General features: G+C 58.5%; 2 protein-coding genes across 2 annotated transcripts in view; one reads left to right on the top strand and one right to left on the bottom strand.

Annotated features, from left to right (window-relative positions):
* The window catches only part of G6PC3 (glucose 6 phosphatase, catalytic, 3), a 5,012-nt gene extending 3,213 nt beyond the window's left edge, over window positions 1-1,799 (top strand). The window contains exons 3-6 of the mRNA XM_010832475.1: window positions 205-295; window positions 484-602; window positions 782-923; window positions 1,142-1,799. Of these exons, the coding sequence (XP_010830777.1) occupies window positions 205-295; window positions 484-602; window positions 782-923; window positions 1,142-1,505 (716 nt within the window). The 3' untranslated portion in view covers window positions 1,506-1,799. The remainder of the gene's footprint in view (window positions 1-204; window positions 296-483; window positions 603-781; window positions 924-1,141) is intronic.
* Window positions 1,800-3,659: 1,860 nt separating this feature from the next.
* The window catches only part of HDAC5 (histone deacetylase 5), a 37,241-nt gene continuing 32,917 nt past the window's right edge, over window positions 3,660-7,983 (bottom strand). Inside the window, exons 17-27 of the mRNA XM_010832518.1 lie at window positions 7,855-7,904; window positions 7,606-7,713; window positions 7,170-7,225; window positions 6,954-7,041; window positions 5,980-6,099; window positions 5,625-5,722; window positions 5,346-5,464; window positions 4,546-4,679; window positions 4,178-4,262; window positions 3,869-4,034; window positions 3,660-3,781 (exon numbers count right to left, since the gene is read on the bottom strand). Coding sequence (XP_010830820.1) covers window positions 3,742-3,781; window positions 3,869-4,034; window positions 4,178-4,262; window positions 4,546-4,679; window positions 5,346-5,464; window positions 5,625-5,722; window positions 5,980-6,099; window positions 6,954-7,041; window positions 7,170-7,225; window positions 7,606-7,713; window positions 7,855-7,904 — 1,064 coding nt within the window. The 3' untranslated portion in view covers window positions 3,660-3,741. The remainder of the gene's footprint in view (window positions 3,782-3,868; window positions 4,035-4,177; window positions 4,263-4,545; window positions 4,680-5,345; window positions 5,465-5,624; window positions 5,723-5,979; window positions 6,100-6,953; window positions 7,042-7,169; window positions 7,226-7,605; window positions 7,714-7,854; window positions 7,905-7,983) is intronic.

The following is a 7,983-nucleotide window of genomic DNA, read 5'->3' as shown; positions in this document are numbered from 1 at the left end:
GTTGTCAAGGCAGAAGTCTGACAGCAGTGACTGCAGGCTTGGGGGCTGGGGGAGGCTTCAGGGCAGAGGGAGCTATGGCCAGCGCTGGAGGAAGGCTCTCTCGCGGCCACAGGGAGGCAGTTGTGTTGAGCTATCACCAGGTGCACCTGGGCTCCCACCAAACTCAGCTCCGACCACGAACTGAGTTTCTGAATCCCCCGGCAGGCAGCCCTTCTGGACACTGTATGATCACAGGAGCAGCCCTCTGGCCCATAATGACAGCCGTCTCTTCCCAGATGGCCACTCGGGCCCACAGGTACACCTTGGCATCGCCCACCAGTGGGGGTGGGGTGACGGTACCCTGGACCCAAAAGCCCTGCAGCAGGGTGGCCTGAGAGCTGGAGTTCTGGGGACCCCGGGTTATTTGGTCCAAGTGCCTGGGTGCTCAGGGAAGCCCAGCAGTGCGTGGACATCTCGTGAACCATCTGCTTCTCTTCTTTTTAGCCGCTGGGTGAGGGTGATTCCTAGCTTGGCTTATTGCACCTTCCTGCTGGCGGTCGGCTTATCTCGGGTCTTCCTCTTAGCACATTTCCCTCACCAGGTGTTGGCTGGCTTAATAACTGGTGAGCAACTGGGGCAACGGGGTGGACCCAGAGGGTGCCATTGACAGTGGGAGGACCAGTGTATGATTTTCCCATTGTACGGCCAACCCCAAGTCCCCCTTCTGACAAACTACCCTGCTGTTCGGGGTGAGGGTCATAGCCCCAAACTCCTTGAAGCTGCTGTCACCCTGCTTCCCTAGGTGCTGTCCTGGGCTGGCTGATGACCCCTCAGGTGCCCATGGAGCGGGAGCTAAGTTTCTATGGATTGACCTCACTGGCCCTCTTGCTGGGTGCCAGCCTCATCTACTGGACCCTCTTTACACTGGGCCTGGATCTTTCTTGGTAAGTTCTGCTTTGAAGCTTGGGGAAGTAGGGGCCTCTCCTGCCTCCCCTCTATCTGGCCTGGTGGCTCTCTGGTTCGCTGTTGTTAAATAGGGACACATTACCAGTTCACATACAGTCTCCTGAACATGGCGGTAGACCCCAAAGGGATAGAAAGCCATCCACCTTCTGGGTCCCAGGGGAATCTCTCTCCTGGCAAAGACTCTTGCTCTCCACAGGTCCATCAACCTAGCCTCTAAGTGGTGTGAGCGGCCCGAGTGGGTGCACTTGGACAGCCGGCCTTTTGCCTCCCTGAGCCGTGACTCAGGGGCCGCCCTGGGTCTGGGCATCGCTCTGCACTCTCCCTGCTATGCCCAGGTACGGCGGGCACACCTGGGATATGGCCAGAAACTAGTCTGTCTTGTGCTGGCCATGGGGCTGCTGGGCCCCCTGAACTGGCTGGGCTACCCCCCTCAGATCAGCCTTTTCTACATCTTCAATTTCCTCAAGTACACCCTCTGGCCATGCCTGGTCCTGGCCCTCGTACCCTGGCTGGTGCACATGTTCAGTGCCCAGGAAGCACCACCCATCCGCTCTTCCTGACTCTAGGTGCCTCCTGCACCCACCTCCCCTCACAAAGCCCGTGCTCTGTGACCTCCAGCCTTGGGAGGCAGCTCCGTCCACTTCCAGCCCCCAGCAACCCTGCTCATGTTGAATTTTCTACTTCTCCCACCACCTGGTCACAGCCCCAAAGAGGGGCCTTTTCTCTCCCAGGAAGGTCCTCCTGCCTTCCCTCCCAAGTCCCCAAAGAGCAAAGGCAACAGTGAGAACAGTGGATTTCTGTAACACTGTGAGGGGCTCGGAGCAGCCCCAATAAAGCCCTTCCACACCTCTGGACTCCTCTCTTGCCTCCGTGAACATCTCCACCAGACTTGGCTATGCGCATGCAGGGCAACCCTTGCCAGACTGCTTGTTCTGCACCCGCTCCAACCTTGTGCCCACAGAGGCTGAGAGTCAGAAGGAAAAGCAAGCCCTTTAGCCCTGGGCCCCCTTCCTACCACCACCACCTCAGCCACACAGAGATCCCAGGAGATGCTGTGGCTACATTCAGGGAAACCTTGTTCTTTAACCTACAGGACAGAGATCCCACTCCCTCCCACCCCAGCCTCTGTTTCCTAAATTGTTTAGTCCAGGGACTGGAGAAGAGAAGAGTAGGAACCCCAGAGAACAGAGACATTGGCCCCAGAAGGCACTGCCAGAAACAAGTTTTATTTCCACAAGGACACACTGTAACAGGTTACAGGATACTCAACTGAAATCTATGTCCAGGGAGACAAAGCAGGGAGTGGGTTTACATGAGAACCAGACAGGCCATGGGAAGAGGGAGGGGAAGGGGCCCAGAGCTGGGGCTCAGCCCCACACCCCAGGAAGATCTAGAACACACTAACAACATGCAAGACACAGTGCATGATAAACCTGTGGTGGCGGGACTCCTGCCCCTCCCCTGGCTCCCTCAACCCTGCTCAGGCCCCCAGTAGGATAATAAATATGTAAACAGATTGTTGGGGCCCTGGGGAGGGGAAGAAAGAAAGACTATGCAGGGTTGGGGAGAAGGAGGGAGGAAGACTTAGCCCCCCAGGAGCTTCTTCCCATCTTTGGTTTCCCACAGGCTGGACAGCATTCCCTAAAAGTCTTGTGGGCTCCTAGCCCTGGAAGCAAGGCTAGGCCGGGCTCCTGGGAGAGCAAGGACAGCTCCTAGCCTCATCCAGGTCTTAGTTTCCCTGGGCGTGGCCCACAAAGGAAGCCCAGAAGGGAAGCTAAAGCTGAGGGCAGGCTCCTGGGTTCTGTCCCTGTTCCTTCTAGAACCCACACCCACTCTTACCCTCCCCAGGCTTCAAAGCCAAAGGTCCTAGGAGGGAGTTGGGCCCTGACCCTTCTGCTTGCAATATGCTGGGTGGCTGGGGAAATCTGGTCCTGAACAGCAGGGGGGCTCTCACCAGCCTGGAGTCCCCCCTGCAGGAACCACCTTCTCCCCCTCCCCACACCGTGCCAGCGGAGGGGCAGGGAGGCCAACAGATTATGAGGGATAGCAGGCCTGGTTCCGCAGCTCCTCTTGGTCCCGCAGAACCCGAGAGTCCAGCCCCCTCGCTCCCCACACACTTTCCCTCTCTCCAGCCCGAGAAGGGGAAACAGGCCCTGAGGAGTGCAAGGCAAGGCTGCCCTGCCCACAGACCTCAGGCCCACATCCTAGAGCACAGAGCTGAGGCCAGGAGAAAGATGGAGGAGAGGGGGGCTCTGTGGAGATGCTGAGGACACCAGGAAAAATGGTGAGAATCGCAGGGTGGGAGCCCACCTCCCCTCCCCTCCACATCTTAAGACTGTAGAGAGACCCTCAGGATCCTCCCCTGGGGCTGGAGAGGGGAGGAAAGTGAAATTAAGGCATTTCTCCCTAAGTCAGCTGAAGCCAAGGCACCAAACTTGCTGTTCCCTCCTCACTCAGGGAGCCCCCAGAGCCAGAAGGTGCTTTCTGGGCCCCGTGCCCACCTGAGCTGGCCCAGGCTCCAGGGGGAACAAGAACAGGATGCAGGAAGTGGGTGTGGGAAAGAACATGGGAGAAGGCCTGGACGGGATACCCCTCACCCCTCAAAAAGAGCACACTTCTAAGCTGAGACCTGGGCCACGGAGGTGGAAGGGCGGCCTGAGGCAGCTTAGAGGAGCAGCAGGGGTGAGGCTGAGAGACCCACACAGCACACGTTGTTGAATGTGTGACTTTTTGTTTTTAATAGAAAAAATAAACAAAATCACAATGATGAAGCCCAGAGAGATGGGGGCCAGGGCGTCACAGGGCAGGCTCCTGTTCCATAGGCTCCTCTGCTGGCCTGTGGGGACAAGCACAGGGAGAGGTGTTGAGGCAATGGTGGTGGGGGCAGCTTGGGCGAGGGCTGCGAGATGGGGGGGAGCCTCACCTGGGGCTGTGCTCCCGGGCTGCAGCCGCCTGGGCCTGCTCGGCCCCCACCGACAGCAAGGCCATGGCGCTCACAGTCTCAGCCTCCTCTGTCTCACCTGCCTGGGCCTCCCGCAGGGAACGGCCTAGGCCAGCAGCGAACCTCTGCACACAGCTCCAGTGTTTACCTGTGGATGAGGGGTGGGCAGGGGGTCAAGGAGGGGCAGAAACCCCCAACCGTATGGACTTTCCCCAGCCCTGGTGTGCAGTCAAGTTTTTCGCCTCTACTCAGCAAGCTGGGGCCAGAGCCTCTCTGCCTGTCCCCACGTACTCTGGATCTCGATGACTTTCTCCAGCGTGGCCACTGCGTTGATGTTGGGCTTTTGCTGCAAGACTGCCTCGTCCAAGGGCTGCAGCTGGCAGGAGAAAGAAGAACAAGCTTAGGGTTGGGAGTGGCCGTGGCTGCCCCTCTAACCACCCGAGTCAGCCCCATGACAGGGGCAAGCATAGCCTTTTGAGAAATCTCTATTCAGAAAGTCTTCTCTGGCTACCAGCGATCCTTGGGAACCAAAAAAAAAAAACCTCCCCAAGGACCCTGGGTGCTGCCTGACCCAAGAAAGGGTCCCTCCCCCACCCCACTGGCCCCTTGGTCCCTGACCTACCGGCCCACCTCCCCCAGCCCTTCTGTGCACCCCTTACCTCCACGCTGAGCAGCGCCGAGACACAGGCCTCAGAGGCATCACAGATGGCGGTCAGGTCGTGGCCTCCCTCCAGGGCCAGCACCACCCGGCCCCCTGCCAGCGTCATCAGCTGCCTGGTCAAGTGGCCAAAACCTTCAGGGATGGGTGAAGGGAGGAGGATGAAATGGTTAATGAAAGAAAATCAATTCAAAAAAAAGAGAAAAAGAAACACAAGAGATGAGACAAACAGCTTTAAACCTTAAAACAGATATCCATAATAAAACTCAATGTCATGGATTGAATGTTCCATTAAAGACAAAATGAAGAGACTAAAAAGATCCAGTTATACATCTCCTAAGGAGTATCATGAGAAACCACCACTGAAACACAAGAGGTCGTCACTCTACAACTTCATGAGGAGGTACACTCCCCAACCTGTCAGCCCCTCAAGGCCAGGGCTGCAGAAGAAAGGAGGATGCTGCCAGGATGATTCCAAGCCCTAGACCTGTCCCCGTGTTCCTCCCATGGCTTCCCAGGTGGCGCTAGTGGTAAAGAACCCACCCACCAATGCAGGATACATAAGAGAAGGGGACGCTCCCGTAAAGAAGGAAATGGCAAACCACTCCAGGAAAGTACTCTTGCCTGGAGAATCCTATGGACAGAGGAGCCTAGTGGACTGCAGTCCACAGGGTTGCCAGAGAGCTGGACACGAATGAAGCGACTTGGCATGCAAGCACACACAGCATTCCTCCCAGCTTTCCGCTCATCCCCACCATCATCACTGCTCCATAGCCTCCCTCAGTCCCCCAGCAGGCTCACATCTGGCGGTGACAGAGTAGCCACCCAGCGGAGACAGGTGTCCCTCAACAGCATCAAAGCCAGCGGAGACCAGGACCACATCAGGTGAGAACTCGTGGGCAATGGGCATCACCACTGTCCTGCAAAGGGAGGGCCCGAGCTGACCCTGGCAGATGACTCGGCCAGGCCTGTCTCCCCACAGGGCCGACCCCTCCACCCAGACCAAACTCTGTGCTTTCTACCCCTCCCACGGCAGGGCCCAGAGGCTTCCACCCCTCCCCGGCCCTTCTCAGTCCCCACCTGAAGGCCGTTAGGTACTCCACGTCTCCGATGGGGGGGTCCACACCTCCCGTCCATGCCACGTTCACATTGTACCCCACGCCCGGCCCTCCGCCAACCTGGCAGCATGGTGGGGGGGCAGGGGGTTACTCTCACTGCCTGGGGAGTCCAGACGTCGCCCCGCCCTCAGCCCTGCCTCCAGCCCTTACTCCACTGACCTCTGTTCTGCATGGAGGGGCAGCTGGCCGGCGTGGTCCTCCCACTAGGAGCCCAGACTCCCCAGGTTACCAGCACCACCACGGGCCTCCACGGCTCCCTGCCAGGTCCCATTCTGCTACCTCCCCGTGGGCCCCGAGTTTGAGCCCAGGAGCTGTACCTCTTCAGGAGCCCCAGAGCCCGGAAAGAAGTTCCCGTTGTCATAGCGATGCAGGGAGATGTAGAGCACAGAGGGATCGTTGTAAAATGCTTGCTGGGTGCCATTGCCATGGTGAATGTCCTAGTGGGGAAGGGTGGAGGCGTCAGGAAAAATGGCCCAGGCTCTGACCCAAAGGTCAAAATTCACCTTGCCCCCAACCCTCACCCTATGGTGAACTCTGGGAGTGCAGCTTGCCCCTAGATACAGGGCATCCATATTCCATTCACAATGAAATCCCCCCACGCTTCTTTAACCAGGGTCCGTGGGCCAGGATGTGGCACTGCATAGAGGAGACACAAAGCCAGGGGATGAATGGTGGTGGCTCCCCCTGCAAGGCCCCTCTACCCACGCAGAGGGGGACAGTAAAGTTAGGCAGGAATTGAAACATTCTGAAGAAGAATCCAGTGTGATGAACCCTGAAGCCCAAGCTAGGCTTTAGAGAAATCAGATCCTTTCTTGCCAAGGCTTGCTCCTGGCTACTCCCCAGCTCACCGGGAGCAGTAGGGGCCTCTCCCTCTGCTGAGAGACACAGGGGTGGAGAAGCTAAGTGACTTTAGTTGGGTGAGTCCCCCCAACAGCCCCATGTCTCCATTTATCAAATAGACATTCCACTTCTTAGGAAGCAAGGTGACCATGAAGCAGTACCATGTGTCAGTTCCCAGTCAAGAGGGGTTCTAGCAATGGCAAGGGGATATCTCTATCACTCAAGGCAAAAAAACCTCCTCGGCTGTTCAAGGCTGCGGGGGATGGGGGGGCAGCAGCTAAAACCACTTTCGAGTCTCCCCCAGTGAAGAGGGAGCCCCAGGGGACTGGGAGGGCTGGGTTAACACCCCAGAGTCAGCAGCCCAGCCCATTCCAGGCCCTGAGGATGATGGGACGAGATTGGGGTGGGGGACTCCTGAAGGCTGACCCTGGTCCCACCAGGCACTGCCTACCCAGTCCACGATGAGAACCTTGCCCACGTTCAACTTCTGCTGCAGGAGCTTGGTTGTGATAGCTACTGAGTTGAAGAAGCAGAATCCCCTGCGGCGTGGGGAAGAAGAGGGCAGGGCGTCAGCCTTACTGGACGTTCGCGCTGGGAGCCACAGATACACAGTGTCAGCTCTGCTGAGAGGGAGAGGGGGGCAGGGCAGGGCTGAGGTGGCACTCACATGGCTGTGGATTCCTCCGCGTGGTGTCCTGGGGGCCGGATGATGGCAAATCCATTCTGAAGAGGTGTGGACAGAGGAACAGAGACGAGAGGCAGACAGGCGGGCAAGGTGGCCATGGATCGGGGTAGACACAGACGAGAAGCATAAGCCAGGAAAAGAACATATGTGAGAAACATCAGTCACACAACCTTTAGGAGTGTGGCCAGCCGAGGGCGGCATGGGTCAGAAGCGACCTTCTGAGGTCGTCTCTCTTTACCCCTCACCCCCTAGTCCGCCTGGAGCTGTCACCTCCTCCTCACACCTGCACCTGCGAGGTGAGATTACAGAGGACGGTGCCCTACTGGTGGGAAAGCTGAGGCTGCCCAACCCCCTGCTGCTCAGGCAGCAAGACCAAGTCATCCCCCACCCCCGCCACAGCCAGCCCACACACACTCACCTTGAGCTCCCCTGCAGCCACCTTGAATGCCAGCTCCACCAGGCAGCCCACCGCCATGCGCACGGCGCTGGAGGAGTGCATCTCGTTCCACACAGTGTCGCTGTCCACCTGCAGGGGCAGGAGAGTGGGCTTCAGTGTGCCCCCTGCAGGGGGAGGGCAAGAAGGGGGGTGCAACCATGGTGGGGGGAAGGGAGGGGCTGGAGCTGGGAGCACCACCCGCCCAACCCCATGGGCCGGTGCCCTACTCACCCCAATGCCCCCGCAAGGCAGCATGGCGTACATCTTCTGGCTGATGGGGCCTGAAGGGAAGAGGGACAGAGCTACGCTAGAAGGCGCCTCCGCTGCCAGGGCCGCAGGTGGGCATGTGCAGTGGGCAGG

This window comes from Bison bison, unplaced genomic scaffold, assembly GCF_000754665.1.
Source record: "Bison bison bison isolate TAMUID 2011002044 unplaced genomic scaffold, Bison_UMD1.0 scf7180017861046, whole genome shotgun sequence".
Taxonomy (NCBI): Eukaryota; Metazoa; Chordata; class Mammalia; order Artiodactyla; family Bovidae; genus Bison; species Bison bison.
This window is presented reverse-complemented; position numbering and strand designations above follow the sequence as displayed.